The sequence below is a fragment of the Fringilla coelebs genome (genome assembly GCF_963513975.1).
Source record: "Fringilla coelebs genome assembly, chromosome: 3".
In the NCBI taxonomy this organism is placed as follows: Eukaryota; Metazoa; Chordata; class Aves; order Passeriformes; family Fringillidae; genus Fringilla; species Fringilla coelebs.
The window spans coordinates 52,388,866-52,415,605 of record NC_140030.1 but is presented as its reverse complement, the minus strand read 5'-3'; the positions used below and the strand labels follow the sequence as shown (position 1 = coordinate 52,415,605).

Below are 26,740 nucleotides of genomic sequence, written 5' to 3'. Positions count from 1 at the left end.
TTCACATAGGTATGCATGTGTGTATATATATATATATATATATATATATATACTGTGTGTATGTGAGTGTGTGTATCTACTCTATATGTAATATACGAATACACATTTATATTGCAATCCATAGTAGTTAGATGTGCTTCCTATTTCCTAAGCATTTTACAAACATTAACAATTCAGACCTCACAAAAAGCCTGTGAGGCACATATTATTCCCGTATTATGGATGGGAAGACTAAGACACAGAGAAATTAAGGCCAAAATTTTCTAATTTAAAATCAGGCCTATAAGCTACGTGTAAACACTTCATTAAATTGTCTGACTCCTAAAATTGCTAACTACCAGTAGCCGCTGTTCCATGGGAAATCACTGAAAGGTATGAAAAATTGTCTTCTGAAAATTGGATTGCTGCTTAGGTGCCTAAACTGGTTTCTTTTCATGTTAAAAAATGATTTTTATAGAAATATCCTTTTGATTAACTGGTATACAGGGAAAGATAAAATAACCTGTTATGACATTTTCATCCCATTTAAACCTCTTCATTGTGTTTAATACTGTACATCTGCTATATTTAATACTACGTAAATGTAGAAACTTTTTTAGTTTTGCAAGTTATGGGAAATTTCAGCCTGTCACTTGGAAGTTGCATGGGGTTTCCAGAGGGTGAAAAGCATCTCTACCCAGCAGGAACTCATATTTTCAGGTACTCAAGAATGAAAATTTAAATTTGAGATCCAAATCAGCAATGAATGCTTTCCAGGATCAGGCCTAGGGGACATTCATGTTTCATGCACGAAATTCCCAGGAGTATCTGAGATGGGAATCCTTGGTCCACTGCATCAGAATCTTCCTGGGTGATGCAGCCCCCAAAAATATTTAGTCCTGTGTATTTTATATACATAGACATACACACACCTTCACACACTTACATATATATATATCTATCTATATCTATATAAATCTCACTGAATCGATGTAGGTATAGTTGCTGAACATGTCCTGTATCTTGTTTTCACTGGTGAATGCCTGTTCCTCTGTCATTGTCCAGAGTTGCTGCTTGTGACACTGTACATCCATGCAGACACAGCAAAGGGCACTGGCTTGTACAGGGATGGGTGAGTGGTGTGAGCTCACAGGCCTCTGGAGCAAGGGTTTGGCCAGCAGGGAAAAGGGAGTTGCTCAGGGGTGCCTTGAGCATTTCCAAGAGCTGACCTTCCCTCTTGCCCTCAAAAGCTACGTGGTCACCTCAGGTGTGGTCGGTGCGTGCGTTTGTCTATGCAAGGTCTGAGCAAAGAAACAATGACAATCCAAGTTTCTGAAAAACCTGAGCAAAATATTGGGTTTTCCTAGTGAAAGCCATCTACGCTCTTGAAAATACAGATCAGATGTAGAATAAAACATATGTTCCTAGGAGTTCAGAGTATTTCATATACACATTGACCTACTAGCAAAATTCCCAAAGGCATCTTGTTGCCAACTACGTAACAGCACAGAGGTTTTTTTTTCAGCCACAATAATACAGGAAGATAAAATACACGTTCTAACACACAACAGATCCCCCAAATATACCACAAAAAGGTCTTCAGTATTTCTTCAACTCAACTAGTCCCTCCCTGCCCTCTCCAACCAAAATCGAGAAATAAAATATGTGGATCCCTTATGGTGCAATTAGAAAAAAAAGCTCACTTACAGAGAATTTTTAGTTTAAATCAGATATAAAAGAGTAAACATAGCTAGTACATATTCAGTTGGCCTTTGTTCATAGAAATCTGCAGATGTCTCTGTAGTTAGTAAAAGATGTTTAGAGATAGCTATAAAAGCACCTAAAGTGCGATAAATAAAACCAGCGGGATTAAGAAGCACTGTTTCTGCTGCTTATTTCCAGTAGGTTCAATTATTAGTTTCTGTTACCCCTTTCTCCATCCTGACCCCCAAAAGGTCTCAGTTATTTCTTTATTTATTTTTCTTTTTAATCATTATAAACTATTTCTTGACCACTGTGGAGCCCCAAAAGTAAAGCACTTATCAGACAGCTGGCAGTTTTCTACTTGGTTGCTCTGGAGCCATGGAGCAACAGAGCCTTATTCCCTGACATGAAAACAAAGCAAAACCAAACAGAAGAAAACCACTGACTTAGAAATCGTTCAGAATTAACAGCAGCATGTTAACTTCAGAAAGCTTGCACGTAGTTTCTCTAATGTGCAATGCAGTTGGGTTAAGGCAAGTATGAACTGTACAGCCTTCAGGGCAAACAATGCGCTGTCCATTGACTTCTGCTGCAAGGTCATCCTGGTATTTCAGCGTTGTGTTGACTGAGGAGACTCAACAGTGTGGAGGAGGCTCCCACAGCACTGGGTGGGCTGGGTTCATGTCTTAATCCAGATGGGCCGTGCTGGCGGTGGCCAGGGGAAAAAAGGGACAAGAGGTGGCACCAATGCCTCTGCTGCGTCCCTCTGGTGCTGAGAGGCAGGAGGTTCAAGGAGGGGGTCTGGGGCATCTCCTTTAGTACCTGTTAGAAAGAGAGGCTGCAGGTCTCTGTTGTTTTCTGTCTCACTGTTCAATCAGCTTTTATACATTATTTTTAGCACAAAAATTGGATTTCTTTTCTCTTTGAAGGACCAGGAGGCCATCCTGAAAGAGATTTTGGAACAGGTCCTCTAGCCCACCTTGAGTAGTCCCCATGTTTACTTTGACCTAGAAGAAAGACAGAGAAAGAACAATATTTATAATCCAGCGTATACTTTTCTGATCCCTGCCCTGCTGTTCTGGTGCCCTTTTGCAAGCAAGTGTAATCCACAAACCAGTAACAGTTCAGATACACATGGGAGGAAGAGGACAGAAAGACAAAGTGTTTACTCAAGTAACTGCCTGGCCCTCTCTGGAAGAATTGTCAGAGAAGTCAGCACAGGTTTTCTAAACAATCTTAGGCAGGAGTTATATTTAGTTATAATCTTAACTCTGTATCCATGGGTCAACTGGAATATGACCTGATTGATATAATCCATCAGATATGTAGCTGTCTTTGTAAAACCAAGAAGTGACATGGTATGAGGACAGAAGGGCTGGATTGCAGGTGCAGGGGAAAGCTGCCCATGGCTCACTCACAAAGCAGAGACCCTGTGCAAGTGCCACAGCCTGACCACCTTAACAGCGTTGTCCCAAACCTATGCTTTGTGACTAAAACTTTCAGTCTAAAGTGGACAAGGTGTTGTTGATAGTGAAAGCTTAGGTAGTAGGTTATTTAAATGTGTCTGAATCCCAAAACATGAGGGCATAATTACACATAAGATTTGTACTGCATGAACTTGTGGAGTGTCATGGTAGCTATTCTCAAGGTGCTAGTTTTGAAGTCTTTTTTTTGTGTTCCATTTATACTTTAAGTGAATTGTGAAGCAGGTAGCACTTTCAGGATCTGCAATTATCTAGACAAATGCCTATATGTGTGTGTGTGCACGGGAGTACAGGCACTGCAAATATTCTTAGACTTCACAATAGGAGGAAAGCATGCTTCACTTCAGGGCTGCACTGCTTTTGAGCAATTTCTCCAGTGCATTAGGCATCAACATCAGACATGCATGGGTTTTTTTGCTTCACTTCTTCTTTTCTCGAACAAACAAGTTCAGTGTGAAGAACATAAAGAAAGATCTCTCTCCCCTCCCTCCTTCCTACTGTTTTTAGAACGGTGATCATGCAGTGCAGTCTTGTTCCACAACTACAACTGGATTTTTTCGTGCGCAGCAGAATCAGTGTCAGGGAGTGTTTAGTCACCTTCCTCCGTCACCTCCCAAGAGGAGAATTTTGTCTTGACAATTGATTTCCGCCATCTTATTGTGTCCTTCTCCCATGGTCTGGAAATGAGCACTGGCATCTCCAGCACAGAATGCCAGGAAGCTGCTTTTGAGTACATCAGCTGTGGCCACACTGCAAGGAGGTACATGAGCATCGGTTCTGTCCCGTTCTGTTCAAAAAGCGTATTCGTTTTGAAGGGACTGTCTAGGCTTCTTGGCTTGTACAGCATAGAGCACGCTGTTGGCACTTAAATAATAAAAAAATCCCATTTATAACAGGTAGAGAAATGTCACCATAAGAATTCTTCCCCAAAACATAGTTTTAAATTGCTTATATTTTTCACTTTAAAAAATAAACTGATTTAAATTAAATACTGAATTGGAAGAGGTGATAAGGAAAACTGTGATTGGAATTTAAAGCCTAAAACATAGAGAAAAAAACTTCAATGTGAGTCTGAAACCAATAATTCTAGACTATTAAAGGTAACACTAGCCAGAGAAAGTCACTTCAATTAACTACCTAAAGATAATATTGCTTTTTCAGAAACCAAGGTTTTTCTTTTCCTTAGATATCCTGTTCGTTTAGGGTTGTTTTGCATAACTGATGAAACACCACACAAAGCGACTATGTGTCTTTAAACTGAATTAGAATGTTCTTAAAAGTAGAGCTTGATTGATGAAAATCACAAATAAAAAGTAATACATCTTTAGATGAAATAGTCCTGATGGCAGAATAGAAATGTAAATATGAGAAGCCTGAATAAATCAATATAATTTGCACGTGTAAGTTGGTGCAGGTTCAATATAACCTCCACATTAACAAAATGAAGTCCTAACTTTAGCACACAGGAAGAAACTGGTTACAAAACAGTATGTCTTAACAGTTAGCAATTAGTAAATCCAGCATTCCTTCAGAAGAATAGTTAAATAGTGCATGTATAAAGGAGTTAAAATTGTTTTCAATCACTTGGATGAAAAACTGTCTGACTTCCAAAGAAATAAGTTTCTGTTGATGGACTTCTGTCATTGCAATCCACTAAATCAATTCACATCAGCAAGCAGTACATGGGTAATGACTGAGACCTAACACAAAATTCTGTATGTCTTTAAGATACAGTACTAGTTCTGTATATGGATCAATCTGGTAAATAAATAGGGGCTTCTCTGTTCTGTGTTACTGAACTACATGTTGAAATTTGTATTTTGAAAGAATCTGAACAGCCATTAGAAGCTGTTATTGTTTTGGTGAGCTCTTCAAAGAGGAGGCCATATGCTCTCCTTCCATTTTGCAGCATGCCCAGCACACCACAGCACAGAGAACAAACTGCTGTTGTGCCTATGCATAGAGTCAGCAATCAGATGATTTAAAGGCACCTAATTTCTCTAATAAATCCAGAGGTCCATATGAGATGTGCCCAGTGAGAGTCTGAAAAGCAGAGGATGCAGTGGTGGCAGAAAGTGATCTCTGTATTTTCTTGATCTTCTGCAGGAATTAGATGGGATGATAATATATCTTCCATATGTTATGCTTAATATATCTTCTGTTGCCTATGAATCCAAAGACATTTTGTAACAACTGATAAAATTTTGGAAATAATTATATGAATACATATATATGGACATACATGGATTTAGTTGTATCCTGTATCCTGGATGGAACATGATTATGGCTTAGAAAGTGGTGAGTGCTCCTCTCCTCTCCTCTCCTCTCCTCTCCTCTCCTCTCCTCTCCTCTCCTCTCCTCTCCTCTCCTCTCCTCTCCTCTCCTCTCCTCTCCTCTCCTCTCCTCTCCTCTCCTCTCCTCTCCTCTCCTCTCCTCTCCTCTCCTCTCCTCTCCTCTCCTCTCCTCTCCTCTCCTCTCCTCTCCTCTCCTCTCCTCTCCTCTCCTCTCCTCTCCTCTCCTCTCCTCTCCTCTCCTCTCCTCTCCTCTCCTCTCCTCTCCTCTCCTCTCCTCTCCTCTCCTCTCCTCTCCTCTCCTCTCCTCTCCTCTCCTCTCCTCTCCTCTCCTCTCCTCTCCTCCCTGCTGTGTTTTTTCTTTCTTTCCTTGAATACTGTGAAAGCTTACATTGGTGATATTTGGGGAACAAGCTCTGTAGGGAACCAAATCTTTCCTCCCAACAAATAAAGCTTTAAAATATCAAGTGTTTTAAAGGCCTGCTGTTATCATATCAGCATGTTTTGATTTCTAATACATAATATTGCTGTAAATAGTGCTACAAGCCGATCAAACCTTGACTTGATTAACTTGACATTCGAATTTGTCACTCTACTACCTAATGGACTGCCTACATTTACAGAGCAACTGCAATGTGAATACATATGCATGTGTTCCTAGTGTGCCTCAGCTGTAAATAAAGAAAGTTATTATGAAATGCCATAACAGCTTCTTAAGGAGAGATTGTAGCAATCCTAGAGAGCCCTGTCAAACACTATACAGTCAGAGGGAAACATAAAGTGTCTTTATTTGACTTTGGCTGGGACATGGCAATACTTTTGAGGGCTGATTGGACAAAATGTCCACTCACATTCTGATTGCTGTCTTGGTCAAGACAGCTAGATCACCTATACTCCAGTGAGCATGCAGCACTGAAATAAGAGAGAACACGGAAATAAGAGTTTACACGGATTAATTGTCTATCTCTTCATCTAAGCTACAGGCTTAAAACTATTGCCTTCTTTTTTTTTCACAGGTCTAGCTTTCTTTCCAGTCAGTATGAAGATGCATAGTAAATGCAATCTGCTGCTGTGGAAGAAACACCGAGAGCATAAAGAGAATGGGATAATAGCTAGAGGGCTCCATATGTTGATGACAAGGTATGGTATACTGAGAAAGAGATAGGATTAGAATTGTTCTAAGTACCTATGTACCTCATATAATACTATGAAGGAAATAAAATTTTCTAAATGTGCAGCACTGTGCCAAAAGTGCAGGTGAAAAATATTTACTTGAGCACAGACAGATGGGAAGCTGAAGCGGAGACGACATTGGAGATATGCACTATTGTAATTTGAGATTATTAAAAAGCTCCTAGCAAAGCTCCTGGAGGGCCCAGTTCCAAACACCAACACAGAACAGATTGTACCACTGATAAAGGAGTAAATGCAAGATTCCATGCAAAAATACACGAATCCATTAGTAGACTTGCTTCCACTAATCCGAAGAAATGAAATTGCATTCAAAGGTGAGTGGAATTGCGTGTTGGGATGGGTACCGTTTGCTTGAACTTAGTTCTTTTCCACAAAAGGAATGTTCAGATGAGAGACAAAGGAAAAAATGTAACAGTTGCCCCTTTATGAGTTGTGTGGTGCTGTGCTTTTAGTGTGTAGGGCATTGATGGCAAATAAAAAATGTTTCCAAAGGCTGCAGCAGTGAGGTAAGATTTATCTGGGCAGTCAGGACTGTTCTGCATTTCAGTTGACATCAGTACAAGAAATATTTGGAGACGATTGTTCCTGGGCTATGGCTGTGCATCAGCTCTAGTGTGAATATACTCCAGTTGTGTGTATGAGCTGAGATTTGTTTATCCATTTAATTCCCACATAAATCAGACTGCACTCTAGGATGGAGTTGTCACTCAATGGTTAGGTAAAATACTGTCTTCTATTCAAACTGGTTTTAAATGCCATATGTTGTTACATTTGTTTCTGCTTTTTTAAATGTGGAAACTGGAAATGAGGTACAGAGGTGCCTTGGTGAACAGATGCTCTGGTAAGACAAATGCCAAATGCATCCACTAAATTAGCAAGTTGCTGAACTTTTGATAAACTTCATAAAAATCCACTTTTTTTCACAGCCAAGGTTTGTCATATATGATTAGTGTTTTTTCTACACCAAATTGTCACTGTCTCTGAGTGAATGAAAATAGAGAAAAATCAGGTGAGAGCTGGATGTTCTTTGAACAACTGTGACACATGATATCCTGCCCTAAGAAACCATTATAATTCCATACAAGAGTAATGTTGGTTCCCAAGTGTAAATTGAATTCAGTCCATCAAAAAGGCTTCTGACTATTCTGAATTTTTAAGTCATGCTATCTTTCAGCTTAATGATGCTTTAATATCAGGCTGCCACTCTGCTGAATATCCCAGAAGTTAAGTACTTACATATACATGGGCTGCAGCTGTAAATGAGATGTCTTCTGTGGACCTTGATAGCCGTAAGAGTCAAATCCACCTATGAAATCAACTGAAAGGGGAGAAATTGCTTTCATTAGCAACATCTTTTCAGAACTGATAGGCACTATCATTCAAGAACCACCCAGTACACAGATTATTTTTGACAGGTTCTCTAATAATCTATTAATATTAGACCAGCTAATTGGGAAGATATAGAAAAACAGTAAAAAAAGTAAAGAAAGGCAAAGTACCCCTTTTTTTTTCTTTCTTTACTTTTAAAATCATTCATTTTTAAAACCACATAAAAGCAGTAAAGGATTTATAACAACCATCTTTCCACCAGAAATAACCACACATCCCTCTTTTTCAAGAAGACCATCTCACTAATACAAAACAACATGCTATTTAGACATTACAAATGCTGAAAACCATTTATTTATTGGCATGAATGCATTGCTTCTGACTGTGATTACTGTGGCTGGCTTGCTGTCATACCATGGCTCAGGAGAGGAGGGAGTACATTGATCCAACTCCATCTGAGGGACAGAAGTTTCTCTGATTCCCTGTTTTGACATTTGGGTTGAAATGCATGAACAGAGAGTTGGAACAATTTATCTGAGCTTCAGAGATGAAACTTCACAGACGTAAGGAAACCTGCATTTCTCTCAAGATGCTGAAGGTTTGTAAGAAGGTTGTAGGGTGGGAGTTATTTATTAATTCACACAGTTGCCAGCTCCTGATGGCCTTCTCATGTTTGTTTTAAACAATTTTCAGGAAAATTTAATCTCATCTGAGCCCAAGACCCCTATATCTCTGCTAAAACACTTTCTTTGCACAGGTAAAAGGGTGCCATTTGCTTTCTTTGTCCCAGGAGACTCAACTATCAGCTTATAGGGGTTATTTGGGGGCAGTTCTTGTCCCTGAAATATTGTCTCTTACATCACAGATCTGAATTGGACTCTACTTTGATAGAAAAGGGCCAAAGAGTTCAGGTATGGAAGTGCATTTTTCATGTCTGGTCACTGCTACTGATGGACTGGCTCTGCGTACATTAAAAGAAAAAAAGAAAAAGAAAAAAAAAGACTATTTGATAGAAAACAACTTTTTGTAGATCTAAAATGCAGTTACAGTCACAAACAACAAAAAAGTAAATTTACGTGGTTTGAGAACTTCCACAGTGGTTGGACTCCTTATCACTTGCATTTATAAAGTTGTTTTAATACTAAGGTACCCCCAATTCGTGCCACACTTAGTCATACTTATCAATACAGCTTCAGCCATTCCAGACATTTACCAAAAAATCAAATTCTTGTAGGCCTCCATCCACTTACCCTGCAAGCAAAGAGCTACCAAAACACTGGACTGCCTGGGTACAGTGTGTTTCCATTGCAGCTGCACAATTTGTCATAAAGTCATTCATTGCTGAGAGGAATGGCCCCTGCAGAAATAATTTAGCCAATTCTGTGCCCTGTAGGAGGATTATGTGTGTTCCTATCCCAGAAAGATGTGTTACTAAATTAATCCCTGACATCTCTACTGAAGGAGGTTCTGTAGCCTCTCTGTGTTGCTTTTCCCTGTGCCTAATTTCCTAATGTCTAATTTAAATGTTATTTCCTGCAAATAAACCACTTATCTATATCTTGGCCTTTTCTCCCTATGGATATGAAGAAAAATGAGCCATTTTTTCTCTTGTAACTGGTTTTAAACCTTTTTAAAAAAGTATTTAATGCCATCCATAGTTTTCAGGTTTAAGCAAACCTGGTTATTTCAAACTTTTTTCACAGCTCATGTTGTCCAAGCATCTACCTTTTGAAACCTGAACATTCTTCCTCAGTTTACCTATGTTTTTCTTACAGTGGGGTGCACAAATCAGGACTAACTGGGACAACTGTCTTACAGTCTTCTGTTCATTACCTGAAATAATTCAGTAGGTTTTGGGGTTTTGTATGTTTGGTTGAGATTTTTTTTCTTGTTTTTGTTGTTCTTGTTTTGTGTCATTTGGGTTTGGTTTCCAATTTATTTTTTTAACACCATCACACAAATGCTTAATAATCAGCTTTTATTTTTTGTTTTGACACTAACTGTAGCCTAGCCTAGTCCATATTTTATTTGAAGATTGATTCTTCCCCACCGGAGTTCTTTTGCACTTGTCTGTGCTGAATTTCACTGTCTTGATTTCAAGCCACTTCTCAAGATTATTTTGACTTCTAATCCTATATTCACAAGTGCTTGTACCCTTCCCAGTCTAGTTTAATCTTACATTTTTTACGCATGTTCTCTCTTCTGTCCTCATTGTTGTTAATAAAAATAATGAAGAGAATTATTTCCCTAGCTGAGGTTCCAGTGGGATCCCATCTGAATTGTCCCATCTGCTTTATAACTGCATTTCAAATAGAATTTTAAACAGTTCTGCACTCCACCTATGCTGACTGCATCTGGACAGTACTTTCCTGAAAGTCTTATAAACCTTTTATAATGTCAAAATCGTGCAAAAATAAAGACAAATGCTATTTGTTGCATTCCACTTAATCAAACCATCAGAACACCTTTATCAAAATGTTATCATGTCTTTGGGAACATTCTAAGTTTACAGGTAGAAAATGAAGGATATTGTTTAGTGAAGTGCTAGGCTGGGAGGAGAATCCCCCCTCTATTCAAATGCAAAGATTGCAAAAAAAAAAGGATAGATGTATGGTTTGCTGCAGGTATGGTTTGTTGTTTGCTTGCCCAATTTTCTTTTTTTGTTGCTCTTGATCTCTGGCAACACAAGTCAGAACATCCCTGTGTTGGATCACTGTTGTCAACTTATGTCACTTTAGGGATATTGCTTATACTCGTTGGTCCAGCTTTGCATTTTTTCTGTACTTTCCCAGAACATTTGATTTTCAAGCAACCTGTAAAACATTATTAGTAGGCTGCAGGCATGGGCACTCTGCTGTGCAGATGTGGGGCAAAAGCTTGTCTTCAGGGCTGTTTTCAGAAAGCTAAACCAACGTGTTAAAAAAAAGATTTCTTTGAGAAAAAGGAATTTGTGGGAGCATGAGGGAAAGACACGTGCTGAATACCTCTTCATGCACTGTGGCTTTGCCCTGCTGTACAGAGCAAGCACAGAGTGTTAGGAAGCCAGATTGCCGAGTTACAAACAAAGCAAGGTCGCAGGGACATTTCTGTGTTCAGCTCACTACAGAAGTGCCCATGTGTGTAACCAAATGATGGCAGGGCAGCCAGTATGACCATGACCTCACTGGAGACATACAATGGCTTCTTGCAGGCAACAACAAGCTTTGCAAGGTAGGGGAAGGGAGGTAATAGAAAGCGAACTCCAGTACAAAAGGATTTCATCAATTTGTTTGCAGCAAGGTTTCTTCATGGCAGCTGCTTCTCAGCACTGCAAACCCCGTGGTGTCCAGACTGTGCTAAAAGCTCCCTGTGGACTCTGAGCTAGTTTCTTAAAGCGTGCAGCAGGCTGCCCTTTCTGCAGGCATTTTATCCTGGCTGTGCCTGAAAGGTCACTAAAATGTCATACAACTGATACATTCCTGGCAGCCATAACATCAGATGAATAAAACAAGGCTCATTAGCTGAATCAGTGCAGAGGTGTCCATCCTTAGCCTCATACATCAAACACTTTTTTTGACTACTCTATCATACATTCATCTTACATGTCACTGTTATCACAAGGGCCCCATGTTGTGTTTCACTATAGTAAAAGCATACATGAATGTACAAACATAATACAATTCCTTTTGTCGTGGGTTGACCCTGGATGAACATCAGTTGTCCACCAAAGCCACTCTGCTGCTCCCCTCTCAGCTGAATAGGAGACAGAAAAGTTAACAAAAGGTTCATGGGTCGAGACAGAGATCACTCAGCAATTACCATCACAGGCGAGATAGCCTTGAATTATTACCAAAGAAAAGTAGTATAATGAGAAATAGAGCCAAATATTAAACCTTCTTCCCAGGTTTAACTCCTGATTCTCTGCCTTCTCCACCTCAGTGACATTGGGGAATGAGGAATGGGGGTTGTGGTCAGTTCATCACAAGTCTCTCTGCTGCTCCTTCCTCCTCAGGGAGAAATCTCCTTATATGCTTTCTCTGCTCCAAGGTGGGGTCTGTCCTGTGGGAGACAGTCCTCCACAAACTTCTCCAATGTGAATTCTTCCCACGGGCTATTGTTCTTCATTAACTACTCCAATGGGTCCCTTCCTTGGGGTGCCATCCTTCAGGAACAGCCTGCTCCAGTTTGGGTCCCTTCCTTGGGGTGCCATCCTTCAGGAACAGCCTGCTCCAGTTTGGGTCCCTTCCTTGGGGTGCCATCCTTCAGGAACAGCCTGCTCCAGTTTGGGTCCCTTCCTTGGGGTGCCATCCTTCAGGAACAGCCTGCTCCAGTTTGGGTCTCTTCCTTGGGGTGCCATCCTTCAGGAACAGCCTGCTCCAGTTTGGGTCCCTTCCTTGGGGTGCCATCCTTCAGGAACAGTCTGCTCCAGTTTGGGTCCCTTCCTTGGGGTGCAGTCCTTCAGGAACAGCCTGCTCCAGCGGGTGCCCCCCAGGGTCACGAGTCCTGCCAGCAAACCTGCTCTGCTGTGGGCTCCTCTCTCCGCGGGGCCACAGATCCTTACAGGAGCTGCCCCAGCACAGGCTTCCCACAGGGTCACGGCCTCCTTTGGGCACCCACCTGCTCTGCCCTGGGGTCCTCCGTGGGCTGTGGTGGATCTCTGCTCCCCCATGGCCCTCCCTGGGCTGCAGGGGCACAGCTGCCTCACCACGGGCTGCTCCAGGGGCTGCAGGGGGATCTCGGCTCCAGCACCTGCAGCAGCTCCTCCTCCTCCTCCTTCGCTGGTCTTGGGGTCTGCAGAGTTGCTGCTCTCACTCCCATTCCACTCTTCAGCTGAAGTTGTGCAGATTTTTTTTTCCTTTTTTAATATGTTATCCCTGTCACTGATAGGCTGAGCCTTGGCCAGCAGTGGGTCCATCTTGGAACTGTCTGCCATTGGCTCTGTCAGAAGCCACAGGAGAAACTTCTAGTAGCTCTTCACAAAACACACCCCTGTGGCCCCCTCAAAATCTGGCCATGCAAACCCGCCTTTGAAATATCGTGAGCTGAAATTTTTATTTTCCTGGCTGGACTTGAATAGGATAATAGCAATACTACTTATTTCTAAAATGTGTTATAAAAAATTCAGATTATTTTCTTCTTTTGCTTGTGTTAAGGGTCTTGTCAGACATATGACTGTTACAAGTGTAACACAGGACATATGGCTCAAAGCAGGGACATATTTTTTATCAGTTATTACCCACAGGAATGTGAAGTTCCAACCTCTGCTCATGGTCAGAGTCCCCACTGTTTCTGCTGTACATCAGGACAGGATGAGAGGCATAAATGGGTTTCTCATTTTCCATTTCTGGAAGTCTGCGATATATAGGAGGACCAATAAAATGCGATGCACAAAAAATACCCCAGTGCTTGGCATTATGATAGTCCTTAAATATATTGCATCTACTAAAATAACATAAAAAACTTAGAATTACCCATGATAAAGATGATGCCCTTTTAAAAAAAGAGTTATTGACCATGAAGGTCCATGTGCATGCCATGACTGGACATATTTCCCGTGTGGTACAGCAGAGAGACAACACGTGGTGCTCATATCCTACATCTGACCTGAGAGGTCATAAATTTATCTGCAATCTCTCCAGAGGCCAAAGACTTTGCTCCCTGGACTGAGGAAATTGAAGTGCTGCAACTGAGCTCCACTGCCACAGCAAGGCACATCACTGCAGGCGTGGCTGGAAGGAAGGAGAGATAACAAACCATAGCTAACATCATTACTGAAAGCAGCGCTGGTGCAGAAGTGAGGCAAAAGAGAGCTGTGCACAAATAGTGGTAGCTAAAAACTGGCCAAATTGAGAAAAAAAAATAAATGGAGGGGAGTAAAATTAAGTTTCATTTTAATACCTTGGAAATGACATGTGGGGCAAAAAATATAAAAAACCATATGGGGACGCCTTTGCTGCTGCAGTTTTGCCAGTATCCTGCTACCCAGCTCTCCGTTTGGTGAAGACACTTCCAAACAATTCAGGGCTGCTGCCTTTTTAAGCTGTGAGCACGGTCTGGTGGCTGTTCCACAAAATAGCACACAGGAGGAGATTTGCTTGAATGTGATCTCCATAAAGTTTGTTTACAATGATAATCAAACATTATTGGTCTTTGTGCTGAGTACACAGTGATTTAGGCTCTCAAACCACAGTAGAGCCAAACACCAGGGAAACATGGGGAAGGAGACATCTGCCAGCACATGAGGCTGTGCCCTTTCTGCTGTCACAGGAGGATTCAGAAATGGCACAAGGACTTGGACATGAGGTCCAGTTCTTGTGGTGCAGTGAGCAGCATTTCTGCCAAGCCGTCAGTAATGAAGGGCCTGTGAGTGCTCTCAGCTCAGCCATTTGCAAGGTGAATATAAAACCTCAGATTTTGAAACTGTAACCTCATGGCATTTGTGAGCTCTACAATGGCCACTGGAGCTGCAAAGGGAAGCCCTTACACAAATTTTGATGGAGTTTCTCAGCTCAGATTTTGCTCCACTGCCACTATTTTCATGCTGTTTACTTGTATAATAATCAAAATTATTCAGTAATTTTTTGCTTCATTTCATTTCATTTTGCTTCACTTCATTTTTTGCTTTGTCCTGCACTTTTTTCTCCTCTTATTGTGCTTCTTGTTGGTATAAAGCAGCATCTTCTGTCTCTCTTTCTGCTGATCCCCTGGCTGAGTCTTTTATCAGCCCTTCTGAGATAAGATGCAGGAGTGGGGAGGTACTCAGGTTTGTGAAGTCTAATAAAAACGATCTGGTGTTTCTGCCCTCTCAGAAATCCAGGCAGGGATCTCTTCCTCTTGCTCCCTATGATTAGGGAGCAACAGGTATGCAGATATTGCTTTCCAGCTGAATCCAGCTCGTGGTTGTACCCAGCAGAAAATACCAAGATGAAAGGTGCTGTGGGTCCAGAAATTAGACAAGTCACAATTTGTCTCAGATTCTGGTCGGTAGCAGGTTCTGGGACCATGGCATGAGGAAGACCAAGCTCTGGAGCAAGGGGCAGGGCTGGCCAACAGTGGGAACCATGTTGAGAGGATGGGAAGCAAGGTGCTTGCTGAGCAGAAAGGAGCCAGGATGAAGGGAGTCAGGAATAACCAAGCAAGGGCTAGGAGGCATGAGCGAGTCTTCTGTAGCTGAAGGCAGAAACTGGGACCAGGGATAAGGCAGGCAGCAATAAGGACCAAAGGGCAGGCAGAAACAACTGGAGCATAGCTGCAGCAATGACAGTGTTGGACTGAAATGGCCAGCGCTACCTTTTATACCTGACAAATACAGCAAGCCACCTGTCAGCCTGTACAGCTGGAAACAGGGTTGCTGCCTGACCTCTGCAAGGTCAACTTGTCTCCAAACTTGCAGTGGGGCTTGTCTGATGCTTAGTAAAGAAAGAATCAGTAAAAGACCTCCACACAGCTAAGAGAGCAAGAGAACAATAATAAGCTAAGAGAGCAATAATAGTCTGAACAATATATTATTTTTCTAAACTGGATAGACCTGAGCATTGCTGGATAATAGCCATTTGCTTTCAAATTTTCATCCCTAAGTGCCGAGCAAAAAAATATAGCCCAGCAATATAGATTTTGACAGACAAATCATTCCAAGAATTAAATGTGTGGTAGACTGAATTATTGTAAAAGTTATCAAATGAGTCATTAGGAAAAATTGTTCTTAGCCAGATCACTGCTAGGGGCGAGCAATAAAGAGAAGAAAAAGAAAAAAAGAAGGAAAAAGAAAATGCCTGGGGCAGTGGCCTCCAAGTGTGACTGCCACTCTAATAAATTAGAAAAAGAGTCATTAGTAGGTGCAACAAAGGGGAGAATTAAGGCCCAAATCTATGAAAGTTAACAATCCAATGCTAATGAAGACCTATCTAGATATTTGAAAGGAGAAGCAATAAGGAAAACTTTAACAGGAGTCACGCTGACAAAAATAATTTTGTACAAAGCTATGTTCATGGCATGTAGGAAACTGCAAAGAGCTCACACTGACTGTCTCAGCAGGAAGGACACTAAGGCTGTGGGCAGGTGTCCTTCTCAGGGCCACTGGAAAAATTAATTAGTCTGGTCCACCCACAGCAGCTCATCACCATGCCTCTCACAGACTCTGCTGTCAGCCTGGAGTGAGCTTGGACGGCTGGGACCTGCCTTTCCCCCACTAATCTTGGCTGAAACCCTAGGAAGGCAGCCAGCTGCCCTCAAAGGGTGGGACACCAGGGTGGGAAAGGGGGCCAGCAGCCCCACATGGCCACTTGCAGGCTGTTCCTCTTCTGAATCCAAGCTGCCTCTCCTCTGCCTCAGGGGATGAAGGAGGAGATGCTCCCCATTGGAGGGTGTCCTTTCAAAGACAGCCCTCCATGCTTTGTGTAAAGTATCTGCAGGAAAGGACTGATGTTGAAATGGAGTCTTTCACCAGCACCAGAACAAAACAGGCCTGAAAGAATTTTGCAAGCAATTTTCAGCTTGTGGAGAGTTTCAGATTTTGCTGATTTTGAATATGAGCTTTGTCTATTTTTCAATGTCAAAACATTTCCATGTCCAGGAAAACCACACCCTATTCAGCTGCATCAACAATCATTGCTTCAAATGATCTGTAGCCTTTGTTATCAGAACCATCACTAGTTACCTCCTCATTTCTGCTACTGGCTTGACACAACTGCCTGGGACATTGTTTCATGGTCTGAATGCCTTTGTGTTCCTCCCCTGAAATAAATACATAGCGAGGAGTAATATTTTCCCAATGGTTTGTATGAAATATATCTTTCTTCAAAAAAACAGACATTAGCAGCTCATTCACTATTGACACGGGCAGATCTTTTCCAGCACTTGAGCAATGTCATTCTTGAATAGGTATAAATTCTATGGTCCGTAGTTAAAAAAAAATATGTAAGGTAAGTATATTTCCCTGGCTGTTACAATGCATTGGTATTATTAAGCAGTATTGCATTGTGATGAGCTGCTGGAATTGAAATGTTACTTCCTTCAAGCTTTACGTTACGTTATTTAGACATTTTTAAACTTGGGGTTGACAATCCCCACAGGAGGTGGTGATGGATGCAAGGGGAGTGGCAGGGAAGACAAGAGAGGGAGAAAAGAAATCATCAGGAGATGAAGCGAGCAATGCCACCATTTTCCCTTGTGTGATTTTATTTATATATTTGTCTCATACCACAAACCTGTCTCCTAGGGATTCCTTGAACATCAGCTTCATTAGTTACGAAGGCAGCAATCCATAACCAATTTTCTTTTCATGTCAAGCTTGTTCATGTATAAACCCAGCCCTTTTGTTGGAAACATTTGCAATTAATCCCACAAACAAAGAAAATGCAAATCATACAGTCTACCCTGAGCAACCTTCTGACTCAAGGCCCTGACCACCATCTATTATACACTAAAATGAATTGAAATTCCCACTTTGAGTCTAACCTAATTTTCTAGTGATAATAGGCATGGATTCCCAGAAGCATTCTATGCATCTAGATAGCAACATCCTAGTTTCCCTTCCTGGTAAATGTTTTAAATAAGACTTTAGCACCAAAGGAAATTAACCTTTAAATTAATTGTAATTATAAAATGCCATCACTGATTTTGTCTTCAGACTAATTACTTGCCATTATTTAAACAAACTGCACCTCCTCAGAGCTTTTAAGTTTGTTTCTCGGCAGCGCTGTGCCAAATGATCGCAGAGCAGGCTGTGCAATGTCTGCCAAGCCCTGTGACACCTTGGACTGCTCAGCTCCATTTGCATCTCAAATGCAGCCGGTTTCACTTGTCATATCTTCCTGCCATAAACTTGCTCCCCTGCGCTTCAGCCTCGCACTCTGCAGCTCAGACGTGTTCAGCCTGCGCCTGGCAAGCAGCGAGCACACCTTAGGGGACAACGATTGCCTCTGCTCTGTGCCGAGGAGAGCACCAGCCTTCTGCTCCCCCTCCCAGACAGGACATGACTGGAAATAATGACACAGGAACCAGCTATTGATATGTGCTAAAGATTGATGTTGTACAGGCATGTCAGGGAATTTCCTAAATGTTCCTGGTGCCATCAGGCTCTCCGAGGCAGCTGTCCTTAGGATGACAAACATGAAGTAGCGCCTTGGGATTTCAAAGGCTTCTCTCCCTCCACACTTTTATCAGCATCCTGACAGCCAAAGGCATCCCATTTTCCTCCCTCTGGTTTACTTAGATCATGTAGCAGTCACCATACTAAATGAAACGAGTAAATGGAAAAAGCTTCTAATTGAGCTGCAGGCTGTAAATTGAAGAGCGCAGCTGAGCAAAAACAAGCTGAAGCTTCAAAATTGTAGCGTATTCCTTGCCTTCCCATTCACAATGACCTGTTCAACAATTTGGAGAACACCTGTGTTTTAAATACTGGCTTTTATTTGTTCCTGTTATTATTTGCTGCTGGGCTGTCTCTGCAGGCTGTCTAGGCTGTCCCTAGCACCAACCAAACAAGCTAGACCAGTGATTCCCCCTGTCATGAGAGAGGTGTCTACCACAGATAGGGCAGGTTGCTCTTTGGGGTTACATCCCTGCCTCCACTGACTGTGGTGGAAGTCTTGGTTGCTAATTTAAGCTGCAGGCCTACTTACAAGTGGCTGTAAGAGTGCGAGATGGATGCCACCTGTGACAGCATGGAAAAGGTGAAGATGGAATCTCTGGTGTTTTCCAGAGAAAGACTCAGGACACGCTACACAAATGGTAGGTGCAAAACAAACAAAGTGTATAGCTGAGGTATCAGATCTCCTTTTCTCAGGAGGCTGTTTTATAAAACCTTTCTCAGTTCAAACACAGTTGGACACTTTCAGGAAGAAAAGACCACTGTGGGAAACTAAATGCAGCTAGACCTCTTGTGGTTAAGGAAGTCCACGAACAGCAAATTACTGTCAAGAATTTCTGGGAACCACAAACTTGGGATGGGAAACAAAGAAGCAGAATTAATACTCAAATGTTTGCTACTAGTTTCTCTTTCTCTTTGTTTTAGAGATTTTTTTAAGCAGGAATGGAAGCTGAGGTATTATTTCTCTGTAATGTGTCTCTAAGCAGATTGTGACAAGCATTTGGCGCAGAAAAAAAGCGATACCTGAGCATATTCTGCACTTCAATAGTGCCTTTCATCCCAGACGCTCAAAGTTATGAAATGACACGCCTGTGAGTTTGTCCCTGTAATTATTTCCCATTTTAAATACGGGAAACAGAAGTATGGAGAGGTTAAACAACCTGCGCAAAGGTGGAAGGTTGCCTATAAAAGAGATAAAAAGAAAATGTTTTTCTGTCTATCCCATGTACATGTCAAAATTTCACATCTCTCACATATAATGAATTTTTCTTTTAAAAGAAAATCTTTGTCATTGTTTTTTGTACTTCCCAGGTCAGAGTGGATCCCAGAGTGGAATATTGTTTGGCACCAAGTTGATTGGCACATAATGCTGTATTACTCACCAGAAGATATTTCCTATCTAGGGTATTGCTGTCTTGTTGGACATTTTCAGTAATTCAAATGCACTTTTTAATCCAAATTTTTATTGGAGGGGGATGTGTGAAAGAATTTTAAGGGGTTATATAGAGCTTCACTTCTGTGCCAAGACATCCTCAATAGCAGTGTTCCCGGGAATATGCAGCAAAAATCTTCTAGACAAAGCTGCAATTTCTTTTGCTTTGCGGTTTAACTGGAAACAATGCCAGGAGAAAAGAAGAAAGTGTATGTGCAGGTTGGATCCCTGCTAGCATCAGATGGTGCAAAGGTTGTACCTCATGGTACACAAGGGAACATTCAGAGGGGCCATATTTGTTCTCTGATTGCCTTGCCATTGCCTAATAGTAGGTAAACACTATTTCTGCTCCCTCTCTGGGTCAGCAAGAGAGCCTTCTAGGTTAGGCTTTTACACTGAGACACAGACTAAATTAGAGATTTTCTCTTAGCTGGGGTTCATTCCTAGCCAGAGCTGTCCTTCTAATAACAAGCAAGTCTCCTTACTCTCAACAGAACCTGTGAGTGCAGAATTCCCATTTCAGTAACCTAGGTTTCTTTCTTAATTGCTAGAGACAAAAAGCCCTGGGAGGATGCTGCTTAACTGCTTATATTCCAGTGTTCCCCACAAAATGTCTGTACAGTTAATGAAGTTTTCAGAAATACGGTGAATTTTCTTTTAGTAAGGCAGTAGCAGCTTATAGCAGGGAGCCAAATTGCTAGTGAGCAAATGCACATTAAAGGAACATTTCGATGTTATTAAAAATAATGTGCATCCTTTGAAAAATGCAGGCCTAACATGATTTTGGGAGGCAAATGAGGAGCTCCAATAAGTTCACAGTCATTGAATGCCTCCAAGTAATGGCTGCTGCTGACATTTTCATGTTTTATTTTTAATTGCTGCAGCTAATAATGCTAATGAGCTAAGAATGGCTTAGGCATTCCAATGGCAGTGGTGAAGAGGAGAGAGTGGAGTTGGCAGCAATGCTGCTGGGGACCCTTGACTTTCCCAGAAAAAAATCTGAGGCACTCCAACCTTCAGAGTTCCTCCTTCCTATGCAGACACAGGGAAAATGATTGGGAGTGGTAAACCTCCACGGGGAGAGGCAGCCATGGAAAAGCTGCTCTTGTCTGCCCCTTGGGAAGAACAGGTGCTGCAGTTTGACTCTGGTGCACCTGGTGTGCACCAGAGCACCAGGAGACAAAGCAACTTCCCTTTAATCCTTGGTGCAGAATTAACCCAGAGTAGATTGTTCTCATGAAAGGTAGCACAGACTTGAGCTTTGATCTAGGGAGCCTGTGGCTGGATTTATTTGGTGTGTGAGTAATTAAAACCTCTAGACTTGCTGATTCAGTCCTAGTTATGACCATGATTTTATCACTGTATTGTTCCATTCCTAATCCTTTAGTGAGGTTAGAGCAGGTTAATCTTGGTGAAATGTTTGCTTAATTCTACCCCAATTCATTTTTTTCTCTTAATAAAATCTGCATAAAGAACGGAGAAATAGTAATTCTTTCAGCTTGTTCCAATTACTTTGAGAGCAAAGCTAATTCAGCTGAAGCAGCTTAAGAGCAACTTGACTGTGTTTTTACAGTTGAGGCTCTGTGCCAACAGGAGATGAGAAACGTTCCATACTCCAGAGCAGTGTCAATATCTTCATCTGGTTAAAATCTGGGAAATGCCCAGGTTTGGCTCTTGGGCGTTGCATGGTTTTTTCTCCAGTCTTATGCCTTGGTGCTCAGTTCTGCCAGGTTCAGTGTTTCTGCCTCTTCGGCTTCTCTGTTGGACTGCTGTTGTTCCCATGGCCCATTAGCAAAGCAGAAGAAATGGAATTGAGTGTATGGGCGCTCACTTTGTCCATCATGAAAAGCAAAGACTTTTTCTGTTGGTTCTGTCTCATCAGAAAGTCCTTGTGGTTAAATGACTCTGTGGTATCACCCAACATGTTTATCCTTACAAATACTAAATAACATGACATCCATGGGGGATACACTTCTCAGACAAGCATGGTAGATGCATGTGTTGCCAAAAGGGATGGAAAAAGCGAGAAAATGTATCTAAGAAAATAAAAGAATTTTAAATTAAACCTGACCAGGAAGTATTTGTATAGACTGCAGGCCCACTGACTGGCTGTCACACTGAACACTTGGTACATGGCAGCGTAGATATCTGAGCAGGGAGAGAACTAGAATCATTCTTACTTGCTGCTTCATGAGGCCTCTCCATAGAAACTAAAGCTGTCTTAATTTTATGATACTTTGAGGGGCCAGATCCAATCTGAGCAATATTACACTGTTGGCACAGCTCAGCCGCAGAAGTTCCCTTTCCCTTTTTGCCCAGCTAAGCTTCCAAACCTCAGCAGAGGGGAAGCTGCAGCACCTGAGCTTGTGCTGGCTTCATTGCACAGGGTGGGAATTCACCCTGGTGCCTCAGAGAGGTGCTGGCAGACGGGTGAGATGCTCTTTGACTGGGTGAGGAGACCTGGCTGGGGCGTACAAAGTAATCATGAAATCTAAATGACAAAAGTAATGACAAAATAGTCAAGGTGATGGCAAGAAAATGTTCAAAGGAGCATGACAATCTGTGGCTGCTGAACAACAGGGAGCTCCTGGTGCAGAGAGAAGAACACAATACCATATTGGCCGTGGCATTCCTGCCAGGAATGCCGCTTTATGAACCATGGGAGAAATCTCCCAAATGTTCTCTGGCTTCTGCGCTTGACTGGTGAGCCAAGCCTCAAGTCCCTTCCTCACTTTTTACTTGTATCATGCCCTAAAGCATTACAGAATAGTGAAAAAAATATTTAAGCCCTTAGAAGAGAGGGCAGGACAGTATTGAATGGGATTTCATTGTGAGGGACAAGGAATAACTCACCTTCAACTCTGTGGATAATGAATGCACTTACTGGGAAAGCAGGAGAAAATACATATGACTGGGTACTTCTTTAAACAGAAAAGTCTATTTGTGACATACCCCTGCTCCACACAGCTTCCCAAACCCTTTGTACTCTTTTTACCTTCCTCCCTTCCACAGAAACACAAAGACAACTGAAATGAGCATAGTCGAAACGACCTCCAAAGTGTGGTGGTTTGATTTCAGCATTAAATCTCCCCTTGATGGTTCCCAGTGACACTGTATTGCCAATAGATTACAGGGTTGTAGCTATTTTCCACGCAGGAGAACACACAAAGGAACCCCCGCCAGCCCTAGCAGTGCTCTCAATCAAATAAAAACCCTTTAGCTTCCTGTTGCAGAGCTCTCCCTAGGATTCATGTATATTTTATCAAAGTTACATGCAGTTCTGATACTTGTTTCTAAAGTGCTTTAGTATGAATCCCAAGATATACTGAAATGCTGCAGTGGACCTTTTTAAAAAAATCCAGGTTAGAGTAGAGAAAAAAATGAAATGGCTTGACTCTACAGAATGCAACAAGAGCAAATTTTGCTCAACAGGCTTCTATTGACATAAATAAGCAGAAGAAACACAAATCTCCTTCTATATGAAATCATTTCACTTCATGTAAGCACACCCTGGGAGCAGCAGGAACAAAGAGGAACAAAGAGGAACTCTACTGTTTAACCTCTCATAAATTAAAGTCCTGCAATGATCTAAAGCTAGTTTTTTTGCCAGAATGGCTTTTACAGGACAACATACATGCCAACACAAAAGAGCTATAACTTCAGTTGTAACCAATTACTCTGAAAATAGTTAATAACAGCCTGGAGCAAGGGAAAAAAAAAAAGCTTGTATTTACTAATTGGGATTTTTTTTCTTTCTTTTTATTAAAAAAAACCAACAACAACAAAAAACAAAACAAAACAAAACAAAAATACCCTGTTTTATGTCTAAAGCTAAGTAGTGAGATAAAGAGTTGCAATGATCTTTCCAGAAGAAAGGTGTATGTAAATTTAAACCAGTATTTTATTCCTCCTTTTTCTCAGAACTCACAGATTTTAGACCAAGAAGGATGGACAGAAAACATGATCAGGCTACAGTGTAATAAGGCATTTAGGTTTAGGTTGAAGTCAGCAAGAGCCAGCATAGTGGAGAGGTGTTTAAAAACAACAAAAAAAGAATTCATTTTGTATGTAGTAAAGCTTTAGTACTTACAGCTGTCCTCTTCTTCAGTAATACACTTCACAACATAACAGGCATAGATGAAGCCTGCCAGCTGAAACAAAATGTAATAGTGTTAGATGTAGGACTGATACCATAGAGAAACAAGAGATGGCTTTAGAAAAGTGACTACAGAAACAGAAAAAAACAAAATTCAACAGACTTTCTTTGAGGAGGTAAAGATAATTCTTCACAACAGTTTAGAAATTTTAGTTAGAAATAGGGGAATTCTGCATCTTTCTTGAAAAACACATCCTTCGATAAAACTTCCAAAAATTGATCAAAATTTTTCCAATACCTAGTTAACTTCTTTTCAATCATTGAAAAAATACAAAAATGGATGAGTATTTGGATGGATGAGCTTTTAGCTACTGAAAATGTAAATATTTCTGTCAAAATCAGATTTGCTACCCAGCAAAACCTGACCCTCTAGCAGACCTTTTAAAATTGAAACTGTGCCAACTAAATCAAGGACAAATTCAGTGCACTTGTAAACCAGATTTATAATGATATTTTATCAGTTGAAATTTGGGCTTTGGATTAATAGAACTTGTTCCCATATCTGCAATAGTCCCCAAGCCTCATTACGAGTCACTTTGGATAGTCCTGGATGTGTTTACATCAGCATCTCTCACAGCAGCTGGCAAATTTGTATCTTGTTCCCTTCAATCCTCTCTGCAGAGCATGCCCAGAATTGAATTGTAAACAGGAGCAATGGGATTTATAGAAAATGAAAATCTGGAGTAGTTATTGAAGTACCACCTGAAAAAAATGATAATAAAAAAAGGAATAAATGGCCAATATCATACATGCAACAGGCCAAGTATCATGTGAGTCAGCTGCTGTTCCCTCCAGCAAGTTCTGTTGTTGCTAAGTTAGACCAGAAGTAAAAGAACAAATACTGGAGGAGCAACACGTGTCACATGTTGCCTGCTTTAACCAACTTCCTTTCATGTAGGTCTGGAGAGTTTTCTCTCCTCCATTAAAAGAAATAATTTTTCATCCTTTAGCTCATCACTGAAGTTTGCATGGTAGCATGTCTAAAGAATTCCAATTATTTGATCTCTGTGTAGTGAAAAGTGAGCCGCGCTGCCAAAAAGTGTTATTCTGCACAGGCCACCTCACAGAGATATTTTCATGACCTGCAAAACCAACTGCACACTTCAGGAATTTGTTCTTTATATGGGTAATAAAAATGCCTCGGGGCTTCAGCCAGGACTGAGCTCTCAGTGAATGGTGCAAAACCCGTCATCTCCGGCTGAGGGAGATGATGATCTTAACTTCAGTTTGAGTAATCAGTGGGTTGGACAGTAGATAAAGTGAAATTTGAGAGACCATGTATAATGAATGCTGGTTAGTGAAAATTGATTTTTTTTTTGTTAATCCAAGGCATATTACAATCACTGCAATATTGTGGGTTCTTAGAGCCCTTAATATTACCCATATATAAATTAAATGCAAACAAATCCATTCTATTTTGTAGCGCCTCCATACATGAGGCAGTGGCTACGCCTAGTTTTTTCCAGCTCTTACACAGATATTCCTGGAATTTCTGTCAGTTTTCCATGTAGAAAGCTACCTACACCCACAAATGCTACCTTCTAATATCTGTATGGGTAGGAGATGGCAAAAGGGGGGAAAAAAGATGAGCCTGAAGGCTTTCCTAAAAAAATCAGGACTTGTATTGGAGATCACCCTGAAGCCAGCATATGTGTTGTCTGCTCACAGTTTAAATTCTTGTTGGAAGCCCAGAAGCTGCACTACAATGGAACGAAACCATTAATTTTGTCATTTATTATAAATCAGCCTTACAGTGCTGCTGGGAAGATTTTACACCTGGGAAGGATGAAATATTCACTGCTGGACACAAAGAACGCACTGTACCAAGAAGTGGCATTCAGCTAATATCAGCATTTCATCTCTCCTTTATTGGATCCCTCTTCCCTTTTGTTTCTTGGCTTCAAGACAGAGGGCTAATTTGCTCCACTGACTTATGCCCTGCATAACCCCATTGACTTCAATGACATTACTTGAGGTTTAATTCAGCAACGAATTAGGCCCAGGAAGGTTGTTCATAAATGATTCCATTCTTGGATGTGAACCTTGACTTAATAGTTTCTCTGTTCTCTTTTTACAGACCATCAGATCCAAGATAGCTGAACAGTTGCATCTCTAGCAGGCTCCTATGGTAATCCTTTTCTTGCACTACAGTTCAATACTTTACTGTCTTGTCAACCACCACGAGTTCATGTGTTATTAACTGAACTTATCTTACAAAGCACAGCAAACAAACCGTATCACAAATGGTGTTTACAACTGATCTTTTAATTGTATTCAGTTACATCCCTTAAATCTCTAGGGAACTGCTTTGATATATAAGCAAATCCTACAGCATTTCATCAGATGAACTTGTTGATTAAAAGAATGCCTTAAAGCTCAAATTGTTCTGATCTAAGTATGAATGTCAGGGTTTTTTCCCATGAGATAATCAGAGTTCATAAAAGAAACCTCCCCTTCTCCCCTTCTCCCACATTTATCCAATCATTTGCTTGGTAAACATAATAATTTTGTTCTTATTTGAATCTCACATTAGTTTTTTCCTTCTGTCTCTTTTTCTTTTTTTTTTAGCGAGTAATTTATCAGTTCTCATACAGTGACAGCCATTCAAGTTTACCCTCTAATTGCATCAGCAGCAGTGGGCACACACTGTGAGCTGAGGCTCAGAACCAAAAGTGGCAGTTTTCACTTTGATGATACTCAGTGACCTGAGCCCATGGTAAATGCAGAGATCCCCAAGATAGAGATCAGGAACATGTTTCCTTCCCTGTGGACTTGGACTTCCCATAAGAAGGGTACAGCTCATGTATGCAAATAGCAGAGATTTCTTGGGGACTTTGGTCAACTAAAATTTTTAAGGAATTCCCACGTGGCTGATGGGTCTCCCAAAATTTACTACCTTTGTTATAGTGCAAGACTTTAACCTTTTCTCTCTAACAAAAAAACCATCACAATATACCTTTGTATCACAAAAAATACCCCAAAACCCCCAACAAATCCAAACAATACAGTGACTAAATCCTCATCCTGGAGAAGAATATGGGAAAGAAATTCAAACCAAAGCAAATAATAGAAGTTAGTCACACCACTTAAAGGAAGTCCTCA

General features: G+C 41.1%; 1 protein-coding gene across 2 annotated transcripts in view; it reads right to left on the bottom strand.

The window, feature by feature from the left end:
• Positions 1 to 7,884: 7,884 nt before the first annotated feature.
• The window catches only part of NKAIN2 (sodium/potassium transporting ATPase interacting 2), a gene marked incomplete at both ends in the record, with an annotated part of 504,555 nt that continues 485,699 nt past the window's right edge, over positions 7,885 to 26,740 (bottom strand). For both annotated transcript variants that reach the window (XM_084202244.1, XM_084202245.1), the window contains 2 exons: positions 7,885 to 7,970; positions 23,573 to 23,633. In XM_084202244.1, the coding sequence (XP_084058370.1) occupies positions 7,885 to 7,970; positions 23,573 to 23,633 (147 nt within the window). The remainder of the gene's footprint in view (positions 7,971 to 23,572; positions 23,634 to 26,740) is intronic.